Below are 21,728 nucleotides of genomic sequence, written 5' to 3'. Positions count from 1 at the left end.
TCATCTCTCGATCTCTCCCTCCAAAGCCCAGGGATCAAGTGATCCGGGCCTTTAAAAATTTGATCCAACGGTTAAAAACTATTATAGCTTTTAAAACTTTTTACTCACTTCTCTGTTTTTAGCCGTTTGTTCAAATTTTAAAGGTCCGGATTACTTGATCTTTGGGATTTGGAGGAAGAGATCCGGAGATGATTTCTATCCGTAACGTCATTAAGGGCAAATCATGAGTTCATATATAAGTTATTTAAAGTGAAAATCAATACATTTAAATGTCAAAGTAAAAGTTGTATGAACTGATTGTCCATCATGCTTTACGGAAAGTTGGGGAAATGGTCATAATTTCTCTTGGATAATATTATACACATACCTATTTTCACTTATTATATACTCCTTTCAATTTTTGGTTTTCAGACCGAATGATTTCAAAAAGATTAATGGTAAAAAATTAACAATGTAATGTAACAAGTAAAAACAAATGTGGGAATAGCATTAGCACTGTCCGTTCTATTTTGATTATAAAAAAAAACAAAAAATTTTGTTTTCAAAAGGTTGATACTTTTCAAAATGAAAACTAACGTCCATACACTCTTAAAAGTAAAACCGGAATAAGACCGAATAAGGCAAAATACATGTGTTCATATTTTTGTAAAAATTATTTTACGAATAATTTAATCAAACACTTCTACTCAATTTTTTTTTTGTGTAGAAACAAATAATTACTACATAGTGTATAAGAACACTACATAATACACTTGATTGGCAGTATTCTAACAAAACACTATTAAAAGATGGTGATTAGCTTCTATAGTAGCAATTTGCCAATTTCTAATTGGAATTCAATCTGATAAAGATATCAACCAACTTTTAATTAGAGAAAAAGAATGAATGATGAAAAAAAACAACACTCCATGTAGAACATCACTGAATTCCCACCAACATAAAGTTGTCATCAACCCAAATACTAGATATTTACTTCCCTCCATTAAAACCTTTCTCATTTATGAAGCTCAACTCCTGTCTACCCCTTCTTTCCCGTTAACGGATTTTCAGTGTGTCCAGAACACAGATTAGAACGCTACATATCATTGTACAATTGAAGGAATTATTTTTTTATTTTTTTTTAGCGTGTTTCCAATTGTACAATAACATGTGATGTTGCGCTTTATATTCCAATCACATTTAAAAATCTCTCGTTCCCAATATACCCTCCTTCCTCTCCCTCTCCCTCTCCCTCTCTCTCTCCTCACGGTCTCCTTGTTTTCATTTCACTTAAAATCACATGACAGTCTCCTTTGTTTGTTTGTTTTAAACAAAATATATGCAGCAAAAACTAGAGCATTCTCCTCCTCTTGCTGCTGCTCACATATTCTACTTCTCCACACACACAGACAAAATTGCTTCCTCTTTTTAGTTGTTTGTTTCTGCAGGATTTCATGGTCATGGACCTGCAAAACCACCAAAGGTGAGCTCACATTCCCCCACTCTCCAAACCCCAGAAAACCGTCAACTCTTTGAGAACCCAATAAGTTTGTTACTTGCATGTGCTGCTTCACCCATTGGCTTATTTTCCCAGTGCTTTTTTTTGGGGGTTTTTCTTAGGAGGATAACAAGGACCACAAACCCAACAAAATCCTGCATGTAAGTTCTTGTTTTTTTTTTTTTGGGGGAGTTTTAGCCTAACAATATTCTCTTCTCCAAAACCCAAAACCCACTCTTTTAGACTCTGCAGTTGATTTAATGGAGCTGCAGAGTCCCCAAGCAAGTGCTTCTGAGATGGACCCAGAACCATTTATGTTACTGCAATGCTGCTTCTGAAGCTCTAGAGTGAGAAAGTGATAGAGAGAGAAAGAAAGGTTTAAACTTTCTCACATCCTTTTCTCTGCTGCACTATTTTTCCAAATGGGTTATATTTTCTTTGCTTCTCTACTAGTTTTTTCCCTGCTTTTGAATCCATTAGCTTCCCAACAGCCCAACACGGATGGGTTCTTTGTCTCTGAGTTTTTGAAACAATTGGGTTCTTTTTCTTCATCTTCTTCTTCCAATCTCTACAACTTTTCTGCACCTGTTTGCTCGTGGAAAGGAGTTTTCTGTGAATCCAACAATGTTATCGGATTTGAGGCTTCCGGTTTGGAGCTCTCCGGTCCGATTCCGGACACAACCATCGGAAAGCTCACAAAGCTCCAATCTTTAAACCTTAGCAGCAACAAAATCACCAGTCTGCCTTCGGATTTGTGGAGCCTAGGTTCTCTCAAGCACCTTATTCTCTCCAACAACCGGATTTCCGGGTCGTTGCCTAACAACATTGGCAACTTCGGTCTGCTCGAAACCCTCGACGTTTCCAACAACAGTTTCTCTGGTGAGATTCCTGCAGATATAAGCTCACTTGCCAGTCTGCGAGTTCTTAAGCTCAATGGAAATTCGTTTGAGAAGAGCATCCCATCAGGAATTTTGAGCTGTCAGTCTCTGGTTTGGATTGACCTTTCGTCGAATCGGTTAAACGGTTCTCTTCCAGATGGATTTGGTGCCGCATTGCCTAAGCTCCAAGTATTGAACCTTGCTGGGAATGGGATTCAAGGCCGGGACTCCGATTTTTCGGAGATGAATTCCATTACTTCTCTGAACATTTCAGGGAATGTGTTTCAGGGTTCAGTGATGGGAGTGTTTAAGGAGCTGCTGGAGGTGGCAGACCTGAGCAGGAATCGGTTTGAAGGCGACGTTTCAAAGGTACAATTCAATGCTAGCTACAATTGGTCTCGTTTGGTTTATTTAGATTTGTCTGAGAATCAGCTTGGTGGAGAAATTTTACTTGATTGGATTCAATCCCAGAATCTCAAACACCTTAATCTCGCCCACAATAATTTTACAAGGCAGAAATTCCGGAGAAATGTGAAAACTTTTTCGGGTTTGGAGTACCTGAACTTGTCGAAAACTAGTCTTACGGGTCGTATTCCTGCTGAAATTTCCCAGCTGAGTAACTTGAACACACTTGATCTTTCTGAAAACCATCTCATAGGCAGAATCCCATTGCTGAGTTTGAGAAATCTCCAAGTTTTTGATGTTTCTAACAACAATTTAAGCGGAGAGATCCCTGCATCGCTCTTGAGGAAACTCCCTTGGATGGAGAGGTTCAACTTCTCTTACAATAACTTGACACTTTGTGCTTCTGAAATTTCCAATGCAACCCTCCAAGCATCTTTCTTTGGTTCAACAAACAGCTGTCCCATTGCAGCAAAACCGGACCTTTTTAGAGCACAATCCAATAAGGCTAGGCAGCAAAAGGGTCTAAAGCTTGCTTTGGTTTTGACCTTCTCAATGGTATGCTTGCTTGCTGGTTTGCTGTTTCTAGCAGTTGGTTGCAGAAGGAAAACCAGAATGTGGGAGGTAAAACAAACCTCACACAAGGAAGAGCAAAACGTATCAGGCCCCTTTTCCTTCCAGACCGATTCCACAACATGGGTTGCAGATGTTAAGCAAGCAAATTCAGTACCTGTAGTGATTTTCGAGAAGCCATTGTTGAATTTCACATTCTCAGACCTCTTATCTGCAACTTCGAACTTTGATCGAGGAAACCTTTTGGCTGAAGGGAAATTCGGGCCAGTTTATAGAGGATTTCTACCGGGTGGAATCCATGTAGCGGTGAAAGTTTTGGTCCACGGTTCTACAATGACAGACCAGGAAGCTGCAAGAGAGTTTGAGTATCTCGGTCGAATCAAACACCCTAATCTTGTTCCATTGACTGGATATTGCTTGGCCGGGGACCAAAGGATTGCTATCTATGACTACATGGAGAACGGGAATCTACAGAATTTGCTTCATGACTTGCCACTCGGGGTACTGCAAACAACAGAGGATTGGAGCACAGATACTTGGGAACAGGAAGACAACAATGACATTCAAAATGTTGGTTCTGAAGGGTTGTTAACATCGTGGAGGTTCCGTCACAAGATTGCACTTGGCACTGCCAGAGCACTGGCATTTCTACACCACGGTTGCTCACCTCCGATTATTCATAGAGACGTTAAAGCTAGTAGTGTCTATCTGGATTATAACTTAGAGCCTAGATTATCTGATTTTGGTCTGGCTAAGATTTTCGGCAGTGGCCTAGATGAAGAGATCTCTCGAGGGTCACCAGGGTATGTGCCACCGGAGTTTTCTCAGTCCGAGTATGATTCTCCAACTCCAAAATCTGATGTGTATTGCTTTGGAGTTGTTCTTTTTGAGCTGATTACTTCGAAGAAGCCATATGGCGATGACTATCCAGAGGAGAAAGATGCAACCTTGGTGAGCTGGGTTAGAGGATTGATTAGAAAGAACGAAGGGTCAAGCGCTATTGATCCAAAAATTCGTGACACAGGGCCAGATGACCAAATGGAGGAGGCCCTGAAGATTGGATATCTGTGCACAGCTGACCTTCCCTCAAAGCGACCAAGCATGCATCAGATTGTCGGACTTCTTAAAGATATCGAGCAAACATGTATCTAATGAAGAACAAATTGAGCTGAAAAAAGGAATATGTGAGTGTTTTTGGTTTAGCTTTTGTTTTCCTACTTATTAGCTTGTTCTTGTTGGCTGTTATAGTCAGTTCTTCTTTTCCGCCTTGAGAAATTGTACAGTAGCCATGGAAATTCTGTTTGGAATTTTCATGTCGTGCACTCGCTCTTTCCTTTCGTTTCTCATTGCTGGTGACATGAAATGGAAGTTTAATATATATTGTATACAAAGGAGTTTGATTTGTTCAGATGTTGCAGTACCCTTATCAGAATTTCGTAACTTGGTTACCGATTTGGTTCTATGAGAAGCCTTGTAGACTAAACTCTAAAGCAAAACTAGTTCGTTCGATGTGAAATCTTTCGTATTAATTATGAACTTATGATTTGTGTTTCTCTCATCTGTCGTGAACATTGATGGTGAATTCCTTCCGTTGCCTGTCCGATATGCTACATTGTCTGTCAGTATTTTATGCACACGAACAGGATGCAGGTAGCGGTAGGGAACCTAGTGGTGGTTAGTCAGAGACTCACAGACGAGCCAGGAGAGCTAGCTCGTTCTGGCACTCGCAGTAATGTCCTGGACCACCTTTTTCCACCGTCAACCATCGATGCTTAAACCAAAAGCAAAATTTACAGGCTGTGTATGTATATACGTACGTCCCTACACATTAAAACTACATGTGCTTGTTAACACGGGATGTCCATCAACATATACGAAAATCGCGTATTTTCCCTCGGTGCCAAACTGCAGCTTCGTGAGTGTTGTTACCGGATTAGATGTTACTGTTTACAATGGACAGCTAATCCGTTAAATGAGTTTAAATTTCACGACTGGTTTAGGAGATAGGCTAAATCACACTCATTTAAGGACATTTCGTACTGGTAGAATTGGAAGCAGCATGGCATGCATGCCAAGTTGCCAAGTGCCAGCCTCGTCATAATAACTTGCAAAGGAGCGCATGTTTCTTCAAAAAACAAAATGCGAAAGATTCATGCTTAGTAACCACTACAGGATGATCCAATAGTTGGGAACGAATTTCAAGCTCATATTCTACACAGCATGTTTTGGATTAGGTTTATGGTGCTAATGAATCACACGTAGTGACTAGAAGATGCTGAAATGTCTATGTGAGTCTCTCAACTCCCAAGAAGATGGACTGTCGTGGCAAAGCCACTAGCAGGTCGCTTTAAAACAAAAAACATGATTCATGCTTAGTAGATAGGCTAATTCACACTCAATTAACCGCACTATGTGCAACATGCATGAGAACCAATTCAATTATTCAACAAAGTGGTCCCCAATTAACAATATATTAAGGATTTAATTTCAAAGTTTTTCTTTTCTTTTCCGGAGACAACGACATTAGGGGCGGAGGTTGAGCTAAGCCACAAAATGGGCAATAGTAATTGTGTCGAACTTGTTATTTATTGGAGCCGAATCTAAAACCTATCACTTACAAACAGACATAACATGAATACCGCTAGAACATAGTGTCAGTGGCTCAAAGTAGTTTTAGTTTTTTATAGGCTTTGGTTTTTATGTGGATGGACCATTTCTTCTACATGTGTGTGTAACGCCCCGACCCAAAATTTTTTATTTCAGAAACTAATTTCGGAATTTACATTTAGTGGTAGGCCAAAAATAAACTCTTATTTACTTACTACAATTCATTACAATTTATTTAATAAATTCTTAACTTCTCACAAAATCGATAGTTAAATTTATTTACCAAAAACATAGGATTAATCTTTAAACTAAACACCCAATTCCTTTTCTTATTTCCAATTTTCGATAAAGATTAATATCGGTTATTTTAAGGTTGCATCTAACTCCCGTTAGACTGCCTACGTACCCTTGAACGGGATCAAGCCTTTCGTAGTTCACAATTTCATTTCTAGTCCATTTTTGAAAATATTCAAGTAGCGGAAATATTCAATATTGAACTTTAACAATCGAATCACATTGAATGGATACTAATTACGGATTTAAAATATCGAATTTTGTGTAAAAAGGCAATATCGGCCCACTGGCCACGTGCCGCTGCCGGTGGCGGTTTCTGGCGAATCAAGGGCGATTTCAGGTGTTTCCCGGTCGAATTAGACTTTGGCCCAGGCATGAATGTTGTTCCTCTCATTGAACTCTACTTGTAACACCCCGCCCCGAATAAATTCTTTAATTCGGGAAATGATGTTATTACTTTTGATAGGCCCAACTTAAAAATCATGTTTAGTTGATTACCATTAATTGTTTGTTTTCTACCATAGTCAATTCTCTAATCCTTACCTTACATTCAAAATCGACTAAAAAAAATAAGGTAAAAACTCAAATTATTTACTAAATTCCTTCCTTTAATTCTATGTCTTGTTTCCGACCTTGATTCATAAATAAATAAATAAAATTAAACACCAAACGTACAAATTTATTATCATCTTGTCTCTATTTCCTTTTATAACACACTTCTCATTGTAAGAATTATTTTTCGGGTTATTTAAGGCTGCATCTAACACTGTTAGACTGCCTACGTACCCTGGAGTGGGATCAAGCATTTCGTAGTTCACTAATTCCAAAATTAAACAAATCTGAATATATGCAGTTAATCCAACATATACCAAAATCATATTAATATTCAAACCACATCAATTTTGATCTCAAAAACATAATTAGAATAATGAAATTCGCATAAAGAACAATTGTCAGCTCCCTGGCCATGCGCCGCCGCACCTGCCGCCACGGGTGGCGGTTGGCCGCCTCAACTGGCCGAAAAATTCAATTATTTCTAAAAATTCTCAAAAATTACAGAAATGAAGATCTCAAAGAGTAGAGAAAACTTTATACCTATGGCCAATCCAATTTTGTCTAGAAAGGCTCCAATTTGGCCCAAACCCGCTGGAACCCTAGAAATGGGTATCCTTGATTCGACTTCAAACAAACTCCGACGCCCCAACCATTGCTTGGGGTTTGTTATTGGGGTTAATATGAGTCTACTGGTGGTGGAAATTTAATCAAATCATTTCAGATTTGGTGGGATTTAAGCAAGGTAGGTCGCGGCACCCTCGGGTGTGTTCTTCCCAATTTCAAGACCAAACTTCATGATTTTTGGTGGTAATAGGGAGACGGAAGGTCGTGGAGGGGTTTCCAAATGGTTGTTTGACCCAATTCACCGGAAAAAAAGGGTGAAATTCCGTCGGAAATATGTGTGGTGCTGAACCGGGTCGGGTCACCAAGGCCTGGGTCTCGATTCCCCTTGTCCTCTTCCTCTCCTTTCCCTCCCGGTTCTCTCTCCCCATTGGTCCCTCACTCATCTCCCCCTTTCCTCATTGGCTTGTCTCTCCCTCATTTCTCTCCTTTATCTTCCATCTCCACCGCCTAACTTTTCTTACTTTTAATCTGGGCCACACACGTGGCCTTCTAGATCTAGCTCAAAAAATCTAGAGCATTTTATAAATGATAAATTTACAATTTTACCCTTGACTTTAAGCGTTAATAACTTCTTCATTATATCTCCAAATTGCGTTCCGTACATAAATTTTGACCTTGAAAGGTCTACAGATTTTCAATAATTAATATCCAAACTTTAAACCTCGTAACTAGTTTACTTTAAAGCGAAAATTTTATGAATTAATATAAATTCCCAATTCTTTTTACATATTCATAATTATGAATACCAAATTCCTATATTTACATTTTTCAGGGTATTACACTATTTGTCTATAAAATTTGGTAGTTTTTAGAGTTAGTCGGAAAATTTGGTTTCTGTTCGCCGGAAACCACCATCGGCGGCGACGGCGCGTGGCCAATGGGCCGATATTGCCTTTTTACACAAAATTCGATATTTTAAATTCGTAATTAGTATCCATTCAATGTGATTCGATTGTTAAAGTTCAATATTGAATATTTCCACTAGTTGAATATTTTTTAAAATAGACTAGAAATGAAATTGTGAACTACGAAATGCTTGATCCCGTTCAAGGGTATGTAGGTAGTCTAACGAGAGTTAGATCCAGCCTTAAAATAACCGAGATTAATCTTTATCGAAAATTAGAAATAAGAAAAGGGATTGGGTGTTTAGTTTAAAGATTAATCCTATGTTTTTGGTAAATAAATTTAGCTATAGATTTTGTGAGAAATTAAGAATTTATTAAATAAATTGGGATTAATGGTAGTAAGTAATCAAGAGTTTATTTTTGCCCTACCATTAAATGTAAATTTCGAAATAAAAAATTTCGGGTCGGGACGTTACAGTGTGTCTCTCCCTTTTTCTGAGCAAGGGAATGGTCCCTCGCAGTCACTCCACATGAAGATGCAATATCAAATATAACACAAGCGGTCGGAGAGAGACACCAAATAAATCACATATATTCATAATTGATATATCTTCTAATTAGCACAAGTACATCGAACTGTGATATCTTGTTTCAATGATACAATATCACGTGTAAATTTTTCTCCTTTATGATAGTATCATTAACATAGAACGCCATGCCACAATGGCACCCGTAGCATAATTATACACAATTTCTCCCTTTCATTTACACCTTTTTGCATAACCTTTCCATCTCTAAAACCCTAAGCCTCAAACTCATAGTGGAATGGAATGGTATATGAAAGAATCCATAATGATGATGAAGTATTTTGTCATCAAATTTAGGTTTTACCTACATTGTTTTCCCATTTCTTTAACATGATCGGTCCAGTGCGTACTGATAATTATAGAAGTTTTACTCCTATATATGGTGTCATGAATGTTTTTTATTTCAATATCTCTTGAAATTAAATCGAGGAACCGATTGTTTTTTTTCAAAATTATATTGCTCCAGCATTGTAATTAATTTTATTCAATAAAATATTATATATCTTATTTTCAAAAAATCTTTGGTCAAAGAAAAAGAAAATATTGTGGAATAATATGGGAAAATATAGCATTTTTGCATGGTTAACTAATTGGTTTTGTTCGTTGGAATAATTGATGGGCCCATGAAGAGTTGTAATGGGCATATGATTCTTTAGTTCGGTCCAAGTCCAATACGGCATCCTTTAAAAGAGGAGAGACGTGAACAGTTTAGTGTGAGCTATTTTTATTTAAGGAAAACTAATGAAAATAATTTGAAAATTCTGAGTTCTAATGATAAGAACAAAATAAAGGGTAAAGTATCATAATTGATTTTTAGTCTAAAAATATGGTTTTTCGTTAAAATGAACAGTATCATGAGTTTTTCGTTAAAATTTCCTTATATTTATAAGATAATTCCTGACGTCGATAAACTACAAATAGTTAGCAATGGAGGCATCACTATGAGCTTTATTGGCTCCTAGAGTAGTAGACTGCTGTGTGGTGAAGTCACGAACTGATTTTATTTAAAAAAAATATTTATCTTGTGAGACCATGAATTTGTGGAATAAGACAATTTAAAATTAGGAAAAAGAAATAAAAAAAGAGTAAAGAAACAAAGGGATTTAGACAAAATTGAGAAAAAATAGTTTTCTTTATAATTATGAATAAGTATTAATATGGAAAACACAGATAAGGATCATCTCCTAATCCTCTTTGTGGAGATCCAGAGATCAATCAATCGTGTTCGTTCATCGTACATTGTGCAGTCAGTTTTCGTTAGGTACTATTTATATTCAATTTAAAATTTAAAAATTTAAAATTTAAAATTTAAAATATTTATAATCGTATGATATACGATGAACAAACACGATTAATTCATCATCTGAATTCCAATCCTATTCCGGAGAACACGTAAAAGTCAACCTAGTGGTTTTTAGTTCAACTATGATAAGAACTGTGGTGAATTTGATAGTGATAAAATATTCCACCACTTTGCTCCCAAAAAAATAAAATAAATTCCATCACTATGCGGCATATTCTACTATTTTGCTACGATTTGATGGCGAGTGAAATTATATCAAGTAAATATATATAACTTTTATTTATATGATATTTTTCTGCATGATTAATTTCATTTTCAGTAAAACTTATGGATGGCAAACAATCATACTATTAAAAGACATTCAATAAATGCGAACAATTTATTGTTCATACTCATATTTAGAAAATATGCAGTTAACCGCACTAAAAATTATAAGTATTTAATCGTGAACAATTTGTTGTTGACACTCATATTTAAAAAATATGCCGTTATAAGTATTTAGTCATATAATTTATTTAGCTCACAAGAGTTTAGTTTATTTATCTGTGTGAAAACATATATTTATAATTCATTTAAAAAATTAAAATAAGAAAATTGAAAAGAAAAATAATAATAAAAAAGAAAGGGATGGATAACGTCCTCTTTCTTCTATTCTTTTTGGATAAGTTTATAACAGATCCAACGGTGGAGAATCGATCTGAGTAACCATGGTTAACAGATGACCTAGAAACCTTGGAATATAGAGCCGGTTGCAGTCCCAAAACCAGAAGTCGCCCTCTTTCGTTGTTTTAGCAGAAACAAAGAGAAAACCCAAGGGGGACAGAGAAGCTCGGTCATCAACTTCGGAGGCAGAGAGATGTCGGACGAGGAGCACCAGTTCGAATCCAAGGCCGACGCCGGCGCATCTAAGACCTATCCCCAGCAGGCTGGTACCATCCGCAAGAATGGCTACATCGTCATCAAGGCCAGACCTTGCAAGGTTTATTTCTTCCCTAATTTTTCGAATTCGAGATGCAATTTTTCAGGGCTTTTGGGTCAAAATTCATCTGGGTTTTGTGGTTTCGCCAGATCTTTGTTGGGTTTTCAAGCTTTGATTGAATTTGTTTGCTTTGCTGTGTATTTTGTTGATTTGGTTTTGGTATTTGATTATTCATGATCTCATTGTTGTGGATGATTATTTGTTTGTGTTGTTAATTCCTATGTTTATTGTTGCGGATGATTATTTGTTTATTTGTTTGTGTTGTTAATGGTGGTGATGTTGTCGAATCGAAAGATTTGGGGATTGCAATTTATTTGTTGGGAGTTTAGTGTTTTTGAATTTGTTGTTAATGTTTGGCTCTCATGCTGGGTACTCAGAGGGAGTAGTCAGTAACGAATCTTGTGGACGCAATCGATTTATCACGTAGCACACATACAGTCATACACAAGTAAAACTCGGTATTGCGCATTCGTTTGCTACAATTATTAGGGCTGGCAATTAAATCCATGGCATCTTTGTGTAGGTCTAGATTTGTTGTGTTGGGGCTTAGCACAAACGCACACACTCTGTACACAAATACAACTGGTCCTTATTGATATCTAAAGTTTTTGTGCTGTAAATTGAACCGTAAATCCCAATTTTTCTTATCTGACCAACTAATAAAACTGAAATTTTAGTGCTCATCATCCTTGTATATTATTTCTATATGAATGCTTGATTTGATTAATCCATTCTCAGTTAAAATCATGTTTGCTCTCATTACAGGTTGTTGAAGTCTCCACCTCCAAAACTGGAAAGCACGGTCACGCTAAGTGTCACTTTGTGGCAATTGATATTTTCAATGGAAAGAAGCTTGAAGATATTGTTCCTTCGTCCCACAATTGTGATGTAATTGCTTTCGAGAAATTTGTCTTTCGTGAAATTGTGTATCTTTGTATGTGTTGTATTTCTTGGTTTTAAGTTGGATCATTCATTCTCCGCTTATTTATCATTGTTTTTTCAGGTTCCCCATGTCAACCGTACTGACTACCAGCTGATTGATATCTCTGAGGATGGCTTTGTAAGTTTTCTTGACAATTAGTTCCAAGGATGTCATCAGAAATTTTGATTGTTATGTGAATTTATGTGCGCTTCGATGGTAATGATGATACCAAAGGAAGCAAACTTAAGACAGTAGAATCATCTATTATTTGAGATTTTGATGCATGAATTTATATTTGGGAGTTTCACGATAATTTTCTTCTCTGTCTGTGTTATGTTAACGGAAGTTATATATTTCTTTTGACATGCATTTCTTCCATTTTATTTGCTCTAACTGGAGTTCGACATGTTGTAGGTGAGTCTTTTGACTGAAAATGGAAACACCAAGGATGATCTGAGGCTTCCCACTGACGACAGTCTGCTTACCCAGGTATCTATCTCATCAAGCAAAGAAAAAAACTCATATACCGTGGTTGCTTTATTGTAATTTGTATCTCTTTTCTTCGTATTCGACTAAAGCTTTTCATTTTCTGTGTTTTTTATAGATCAAGGACGGGTTTAATGATGGAAAGGATCTTGTGGTGACCGTCATGTCTGCCATGGGTGAGGAGCAGATCTGTGCCCTCAAGGACATTGGTCCGAAGAATTAAGTATGATGCTGTAGCAGTAGCTCTAGCTGATGGCAAGACGTTCTTTGCTTTTACTTTTATTTTTGGTGGAACCATATTAACCGTGCAATGAAACCTTTGTTTTAAATGGTGTTTTATCTTGCCAAGCTTGTAAAAGTGATGACGCAAAGAAGATTTATAGCTGCCGGATCCCTTGGCAAAGGGGGCTTGCTGCATATCTATGATACTATTTCTCTGGGTTTTTTCCAACAAATGAAATATTTTGATGTTAAATCTTTGTTAAGGTTTATGTTCTGATGTTTCGGATGCTTTGTTTTGGTTGCTGAAGCTTCACATGTTGAATCGTTGTTACTGTCATCCTTTTTTTCTTGGGAACTTTAACGAAAAGCACCCAGTACTGTTCACTTTAACGAAAAACCACATTTTTACACTAAAAAGTCAATCCTGGTACTATTTACTATACCCTTTATTTTGTCCTTATCATTAAAACTCAAAGTTTTCAAGCCCTTTTCATTAGTTTTCCTTTTTTCTTCGCAAGAGTTGAATTTCTGTTTCACTGTCAATTTTATGACATCACGTTTCGTGCTTATTTTCGCTCGTTGTGTATTGACGTATAGTGCGACTTGTTAGATACATTGGGACGTATGGATGCAGACACTATAACTCTAATTCAATCAGTCTTGGGAAGCTTGCCGATTTACTATATGTCCTTGTTCAAAATTCCTTGCGGGGTAAGAGGACGTCTAGAAAAACTAATGAAGGGGTTTCTCTGGGAAGGCGTGGAGGAAGGTAAGAAAACCCATTTGGTCAAATGGGAGTTAGTTACTAAAAACAAGGGGGAAGGAGGTCTAGGGGTGGGGAATTTGAGGAATCAGAACGAAGCATTATTGTCTAAGTGGTTGTGGAGATTCCCAATGGAGTCTTAGTCTCTATGGCACAAGGTGATAAGAAGCAAGTATGGGTTACAAGTTAATGGATGGAATGCACTTCTTCCAAGAAGGGTTTCAAGTCGTAGCCCATGGAAAGACATTTCGAGTAGTTCTCATCAATTTCTTAGATGTTGCAAGTTTGAGGCGGGCAACGAAGAGAGGATGAGGTTTTGGGAGGATGGGTGGTTAGCAGGGGGACCGCTGAAGGAGCAATTCCCCAGATTATTCCTACTATTGAGGAAGCACAGTCATAACATCTCGAGCTTCGTGGAAGTTTCGTCAAATTCCTTGAGTTGGAACTTTGACTTTAGGAGAAATCTGAATGAGATGGAGATAGAAGAGGTGGCCACATTATTACAGAAAGTGGAAGAGGTTCGCTTGTCTCTATCAAAAATGGATAACATAAGGTGGAATCTGGAAGCTTCAGGTTTGTTCACATGCAAATCCTATTGTTCATTACTGAGCAACAATGGGATTCTGCACTATTATCCACCCTACTCTCAAATTTGGAAATCAAAAGCTCATCCGAAGGTTAAAATACTTGTATGGCTTGTGGCCAATGGGAATCTCAACACTTGCGACAGAGTTCAAAGGAGAAACCCTCTTATGTGTTTATCCCCACATTGGTGTAGCTTGTGCAAAGCTAAGGAGGCGAGTGTAAATCACATCTTTCTTCATTGCTCCTACTCGATCCAACTGTGGTGGAAACTGTTTCAGGAGGTTAAAGTAAGTTGGGTCATTCCTAAAGGGTGTTTCAAGCTACTAGGTACAAATTTTAAGGCACTTGGAAAAGGGAAAAAATCCAAAGCTTTGTGGGGTTGCCTGGTATCGGCAATTTTTTGGAATATATGGTTGGAACGCAACAAAAGGATTTTTGAAGACTATACTGAAGTGGGGGCAGAAGTACTTTGGGGGAGGGTAAAATATTGGGCAGCTTTTTGGGCTTCGATCACTAAAGAGTTCAATAATTGCTCTCTATCTCAAATACTGTGGGATTTGTTAGCAGCAGTTGAGTGAGCTAGGTCTAGAAATGGCTGCTGTAGCCAAATCCTATTGGGAGTTTCCTTTCTAATATAGTTGGTGGACTTCTTATCCACTTCTGTGTCTTTCTCTATTCTTTAATAAAATTGTTTCTTCTCAAAAAAAAAAAAAAAAAAGGATGCAGACGCTAGATTGATGCACGCAATTACGATTGTCGAGAAGAATCCTTTGCAAACGTTGATACATGTAGTTCGACTTTTTAAACAATCTTCACCGTTTTTTCCGAATGTTTAAGTAAAATTTTGAGACAAAAGCAGAGCTATACATATAAAAAGTATATCCTTATATCATTTGGAAGGAATATGTATGATAACCAAGCAATTCACTACATTAGGATATGATAAACATATAAACCCAAATGAACCAGAAAACAAAATATCAAGAGGAATCTCTACTTGAAGATGCAGAGGAACTGCCATAGATGTAGCAGCCAAAGCCCCAAAACGTAACAATCAGAGAGAGGATCTTCAACCCGCTCATCGGGTCTTTTAACAATATGACAGCTGCAATGCTGGTGAGGGGAACCCTTACTGCGTTCAGCACACCGGCGAGAACGGTGGAAGATAAGAAAAGCACAGCAGTAGCCCCTAATACCCCTAACTGGAAACTGATGACACTCCAAATGAGAACAAGGTAATAAGCAGACTTACCGCCCTTGAAAATTCCGGCCTCGTTTTTCATTCCCTGAAAATCCTTATTCACGATTACTCCGATAGTGGTGAACACGAAAGCAAAGAAAGAAACCATGACTTGCTGCTCCAACACAACATGGAAGGACCTTCTACCAAGTAGCTTCACGAAAACCAGCTCTGAAAGAGCGAAAATAAGCCCGTGGAGTGCTGATCCTAAAATATCCCACACAAATCCCAGAATGTATTGCTTATCAGTTACATTTCCATATCTGTCTGAATCTGAATCCAGAGCAATGATGGTCATAGCAGCTGTAATGATAAAAATAGCGTTTACTATCGCTGCATTAAGTTTGTTGTTCACAAGTAGGTGCCCGAATAATGCAGAAAATACTAGAGATGATGATGCAAGAAGAGAAGCGGTAGATGCTGGGAGGTAAGCATATGCATAAGCATACATGAGATTGTCAGCGGCACTTAATAGACCTAGCACAATATAAGAAACAGTAAGTTTTAAATTCAGGGGAGTAGGGGTCGTTTTGCAGACGAAGTACGTAGGCAATAAGATTAAAGCAATCAGAGGCCACCCTGCTACGGCAACCCATGAAATGATCCACTTGCTAGTGCCTCCATTGGCATAATACACACGAGAAAGAAGACTAGATGCAGGAAACGCTATAAGCATGCCCCCACTGCTAAGGACAAGGAGAATCCAATGCGAGATTGGCTTGCTTTTGTATGCTTCCCGAGCCCTTGTCTCAAGGGCAGAAACCCGGCCCCATAATGAAACGGGAGGTTTTGGCGATTCCTCCTCCATTCTTTCCCCTGACATGAATTCACGATCATGAGAATTAACGCATGCTAAACTCATTAAACGACAATCAAGGAATTCACAGTGAAAAACTCAATCAAGAAAACTTCATTAAAAAGGGTATGAAATCTTGGGATTTAAGTCCCCACAGAATGTACATGCTTGTAATCCCTTTAACCGTGCAAAACCATGGTTTCAAATTAACCACGTCTCTTTTTGTTCCACGAAAAGGAAGATTACTCAATGCCATAAATATATGCTGTAAATGGAAAATACTGAATCTACCATGAAAGTGATGATGCCATACAGATGTAGAGAAACAAGAGGAATTAGAGTGGAGGGAAAAATATAATAGGAAAGGAGACCAAAGAACAAGCGAAATGAAATGGTTATCAGACGGACCCTCAAGTTTGAATGTTCAATAACCAAGTCCACGCGACGCCTATCTACTGAGGCCAAACCAAACTCAAAAAGAAATTAGGAACCAAAACCAAAAGCAAACTGCATCAAAACAATCTCTCTGCAGACTGCAGTAAAGAAACCAAATACAATACCTATACCAAACAAAATCTCTACACAAAAATTCAAAGCAAACCAACTAAAATTTACAGGAATAAACCCGATTTCCGAGCTTTTGCATATCCATAAAACGAATGCCTTCTCGTCTTGTATTCTTTTAATCTACAACTATGGCAGGTGGTTCTAAAGCAGAAAACATACTAGTTGAAGCAGCTGATTCCAGTGCAGGAGCAGAAAGAGGCCTACCCTTTACTCAATTTCAAGCTGTGTAGCTGAAAGATTTGAACTTTGGAGAACCAAATATAACTCCAAATTTGGGTAATTTCCACTCAGCAATTTACATACTTTCTTCACAGTAATTAGCCTATTTCTAGTCAATCCAATTCCAATTCCAATTCTTTTAAGTTTTATACACACACCCCACAAGTTATCTATACAAACACACAAACAAAATGAAAATTTTAATTAAATTATTTAATTTCTGTCATGCATTTTTCCCAGCAACCAATCAACACCAAATGGAATATAATATATTTATAAAAAAAAAACACCAGAAAAAAATGAAGTAAAAATGAAGTGATTAGCGACTGACCCGACTCGAGCAGCGGCTGCATTAGTTACGATTCAGAGCCAGGACCATGCATATCGCATACCTTTGATTCTGGGATAGGTTGGAAATTGAAATGGCGTACGTTTTGTATTCTGAATTTTGACTCCTTGTGAGCTGTGAAGGAATATCGTCTATTATTTAATTTGTTTGTATTATATATTTGATTGGACAACGAAAGGCCACGTGTTTGGATTCAGCCTTTCACTCATCGTTTATACCAGTAATGAAGGCAATTACTCATACAAACCACGTTTGGTAAAGAGCACAGACATTTTCAAAGAGAGACTCTTTATAAATGATTTGTTATTTTACATTTTAACGTCAATTTTCATGGAGTGTTATAATAATTAATTTGTATGAGTGTAGGGAGTATTCAATTGGGAATTTAAGATATTTTAATGGATTTATAAATCCATGGATTTTTATGATGTTTAACTGATTTGTAAAGATTTCATATAAAATTTTGATTCAATTCCCTTAAAATCTCATAGGGAGAAGTGAGATTTATAGATGCTTAAAATACATTATAAAATATCTCAAATTCTCTCAAATTTCTTAACTTTTCCTAATTCTTTACCTTCAAATTCTAATTGAATACACCTAGAATGTTATAAATTTCTTTAAAATTTTGATTGAATATATCTGGATTTCTAAGGATTTTAATAATCTATCTTAAAATATTGATTGAATACACATTAAATTTTAGAGAATAACTTAAAATCCTAATTGAATACTCCTGAATTCATTAAAAGAATTAAAATTCTTTAAATTTATAATTGAATACCTCTCTAGCATTCCTCGTAAAGTAAAATGTTTACTCCCCAAAATTTGCTAGCCCACGCGACCACCTAAAAGGAAATTTACATGAAATGATCTGAATTTTGTGGAAAACTTCAGTATCCCCCTCACCAACCATTCCCTCTCCCCCTGCTTCTTCAGAACTCGGTGCCAAGCCAGGCATTTGTCAGTGTTTCATCGAGTCGTGTTCATTCATCTTCAACTTGCATATCATAATATACTGCTTTCGTATCCCCATTGTCTCCTCTCATCCTCGTCATGTGAACCATTTGAAGAACCGTTCACCTCTCGAACCCGAAGTTGGAAAATGAGTCGGAGAGAATCTTCAATTGACGTGGTGAGGGTGATAGCGAGAGTTCCACCGTCTACACCGTCTATGCAGTGTCTCGTGTCCATAATATTATTGGCACATAATGTAAGGATTGTTTTCTACTCGTGTTATGAAAATTACTCCTATCAAATAATCGTGGTTTGATTCCCTCTTGGATCAAATTAAGATTTACGTGGGAAGGCGTGGTGGCGTGCTGTGTTGCTGCGCTAGTCTCCCCGAAATTTAAGCCACACAGATGTAATCATGTAACCTATTGGAGGCGAAGAAGAAGGGCACCTCCGGGCCCGCCCCATCCCCCGATCCCAAAAGCATGGGATGTGTCTATATTTTAGCCCAACCCATTTTCACATGGCGTGGGAGCTGTCATAGTCATGAAGCCTTCTTGATATCATCTTGTTAGTGAACTCATAAGTACAATACGATCATTAAATTATTACCATGTGAATACTTAATGGCACCACAAACACAAAAGATTTACCAATGTAAATTCTCATGTCTACGTCACTCATTAGATCACTTCAAGGGATTAGTAGGAGAGATGGACCTTAAAAGGAGCTCCCATGTGTTGTAATCCACCTCAACTCGTAAAAAAGTTCTCAAATTTTATGCTTCCGACACCCTCTTAATCCACCTTAAACTCACTCTCGAGTCTATAATCTTTCAGATGTTGAGTGTGGTAGACACAAGAAATACAAATTCCGGGCATGTAAGTTTTGTTCCACACACAGATTTGGGCACATTACCAATTTTTCAATAAGCAAAGCACCACCATTGTATCTATCTGATTATGTTCTTGGCAGTCAATATTAACTTTCTAGCAAGAATCTCCCTTTAAACTTTAATCTTTAATCAAAGCAGTTTAATTGGAAGCTTTTAATCAAAATTTTGGTAGTGTGGTATAGTTGCGTTTTGAGTTATGAAAAAGATTGTTTTTCCATAACCAGAAAGAAACAAATCAATATGTGTGATGCTATCCACACATCGATTTTATTTCCCACTCATCTCTTATTAATTTATATCATTTTATCTTTTTTAATTCATTAATCCAAATGTTAAAATTGAATGGAGCGAAAAAGGTAAAAAGAAGTTTGAATAACACCACCCATAAGACGTCAAAGTCCTGAAATGTGTCGTGGTTGATCCGTCGATGAAGTCAAAAAGGCAATTCAGGATGCATTTCACAAGAACGAGGATCCTCTCCGGATCCTCTTTGTGAGGATCCAGAGATCTCCAATCACGTCCGTTCATCGTATACCGTGCACTCATAAATTGTTGTAATTTTTTTACTTAAAATTAAATATAAATAATATTTGATGAAAATTAACCATATAATATACGATGAACGGACGTGATTGAATGATACTCATTCCATTTCACAAGGCAGCGATTCTAAATTCAGGATGCATTCCATAGGGCGGCGGTTTCAAAAAGGCAAATACGTTTCCAACTTTTTTTAACGTGGTTGATGTCATGCTGACGTCAGACCACTCTGGTACTGGGTCGGGTCAGAATCTCCTGGTTAGGCAGTCTTGGCCCAACTAATTGGGCTGAGATTGGGATGGTTGTTGGGGTTGTAGGGGATTGAATTGTCAAATTGGTTTGGCAAATATTCTGAAGAAGCTGATAGAATAAAGCACATTGCCATTCACTTTTTACATTTTTTGACTTTGTACCAATATTTCACAACCACACCTTTTAATTCAGAATATACACATTCGGATTCGATAACTTGATATTGATTTGCTGACAATTTTTTTAACTAGCTTCAATGTTCTTACAAATTCATCAATATTCGGATTCGTTATTAAATTTTTTTTTTATTAGAGACGAATTAGGGGGGAGATAACACTTTACCAACCGTCCTTTTTATATCATTAGAGATGTGATTAAAAAATTTAACCGTTTGATCGGATGAATTGAAGAATATCAAGTGACAGAAATTTACAGAGGATGTGTGAAAAGTAAAAAGAGGTGTATGGATAGTACAACTCATATCATTATCCTAAAAGTAAGGCACTATAAACCTATACATTTTTTGTTCCTAGCTAGGACATATTACATAGCTTTTCAAAAGAATATATATGGTTGCAAAATATCGAAACGTCCATTCTTTGTTGACGAAGAGAAACTTATATGCGAGCAATATGCTAAATCGGTATTCCAAATATTTTATGTATCATTATTAACGTTAAAATATTTATGTTGGCGATATTTTCTTTGAAATATCTGAAAAATTAAAGATTGATATGGAAAAAAGGGGAAGGACAATCAATGAATATTCGACAATATTTAATTCTCACTACATAAATTTTGTCATAAACCATATCAAATGTCGAACTTTTGAATTTTTTTGAGAAATTTTCTTCCTAATTTCAACTAAATTTTAATAAGTTGATATACCATCCTATTCCAAATTTTCATCAAAGGTAGCCGATATCCATATTGATATTTCCATAAATTTTCATATCGATATTCCGCCTATACTGCTATTTTAAACACTAACCATCATGTACTTAATTTTTCCATATAACATGCCAGGATTGGTTTAGTATATTCTTATTGCATGTAAATTCTTCATGTGTAAATAAATTGACATGCATCAGTTTTCTTATTTGGATTTATAATCATATAAATTTAGAATTTTTGTGTGGAAAAAAAACTTAGAATTTGGAACCTCTAATTTCCAAAGTTTAAATTCCATGTGAATATGTATTATTTCTAAATTTCTATGAATGAGAGTTAGAAATAATAAACTTTGTATTAAAATTTCATTGTCCTTTTAGGTTAACCAAATAAAAAAATTCACAAATTCTAAAAAATAAAATTCCATCATTTTAAAATTTCCTAGTAATATTAAATTTCTTTATCTAAACAGAGTGTAAGCTATTCATTATAGCATATACTTAACAATCTTGAGATTTCAGAGACTGCATTGTGTATAATATATTGTTGAGAATGATTCTCACATTGATAGGAGGAGGGACCTTACCTAGACTTATAAATAAGTTGGGTTACTCCCAATATTGACAATTTGTTGTATAGTGGAACCTCAACTTTATTCAAAGTATCAGAGCAAGTTGTGCCACGTGTGAAGTTAAAAGGTCACACGTGCTCCACGTTACCCCGTTATATTATTTACGTGTTAGGTTTTGAAAAGTGATGGACCCATTAAGACACTTCTCGGAAACCGAGAAAATATTCAATTCTGATCATTGCCTGGACTTATAAGTAAGTTGGATCACTCCTTATAATTAAAGAAAACTAATGAAAAGAGCTTGAAAACTTTGAGTTTTAACGATAAAGACAAAATAAACGGTAAAGTGAAT

The 21,728-nt window shown here is 36.7% G+C and overlaps 3 protein-coding genes across 4 annotated transcripts; 2 read left to right on the top strand and 1 right to left on the bottom strand.

The window, feature by feature from the left end:
* Positions 1–1,204: 1,204 nt before the first annotated feature.
* Positions 1,205–4,738, top strand: LOC126605189 (probable LRR receptor-like serine/threonine-protein kinase At2g24230). Its single transcript, XM_050272553.1, has one exon. It carries the CDS (start codon positions 1,900–1,902, stop codon positions 4,480–4,482), a length of 2,583 nt encoding a protein of 860 aa, XP_050128510.1. The 5' UTR covers positions 1,205–1,899; the 3' UTR covers positions 4,483–4,738.
* A 6,163-nt stretch (positions 4,739–10,901) lies between these two features.
* LOC126605214 (eukaryotic translation initiation factor 5A-2-like) lies at positions 10,902–13,007 on the top strand. The gene is made up of 5 exons (XM_050272584.1): positions 10,902–11,124; positions 11,890–12,012; positions 12,128–12,184; positions 12,461–12,535; positions 12,651–13,007. The coding sequence occupies exons 1-5, from the start codon at positions 11,002–11,004 to the stop codon at positions 12,753–12,755; spliced, it is 483 nt and encodes a 160-aa protein (XP_050128541.1). The 5' UTR covers positions 10,902–11,001; the 3' UTR covers positions 12,756–13,007.
* A 1,959-nt stretch (positions 13,008–14,966) lies between these two features.
* LOC126605206 (probable purine permease 5) lies at positions 14,967–17,412 on the bottom strand. Of its 2 annotated transcripts, none has more exons than XM_050272577.1 (2): positions 17,256–17,412; positions 14,967–16,158 (listed from the first exon to the last, which is right to left on the bottom strand). In XM_050272577.1, exons 1-2 carry the CDS (start codon positions 17,275–17,277, stop codon positions 15,083–15,085), a joined length of 1,098 nt encoding a protein of 365 aa, XP_050128534.1. In that variant the 5' UTR covers positions 17,278–17,412; the 3' UTR covers positions 14,967–15,082. The 2 variants fall into 2 exon arrangements, with proteins under 2 accessions (XP_050128534.1, XP_050128535.1); XM_050272578.1 differs by having other exon boundaries at positions 17,317–17,340.
* Between the last annotated feature and the right edge of the window lie 4,316 nt (positions 17,413–21,728).

Source organism: Malus sylvestris, chromosome 15 (genome assembly GCF_916048215.2).
Source record: "Malus sylvestris chromosome 15, drMalSylv7.2, whole genome shotgun sequence".
NCBI lineage: Eukaryota > Viridiplantae > Streptophyta > Magnoliopsida > Rosales > Rosaceae > Malus > Malus sylvestris.
Note: the sequence above shows the minus strand (reverse complement) of the source record. Positions and strands in the feature narration are given on the sequence as shown.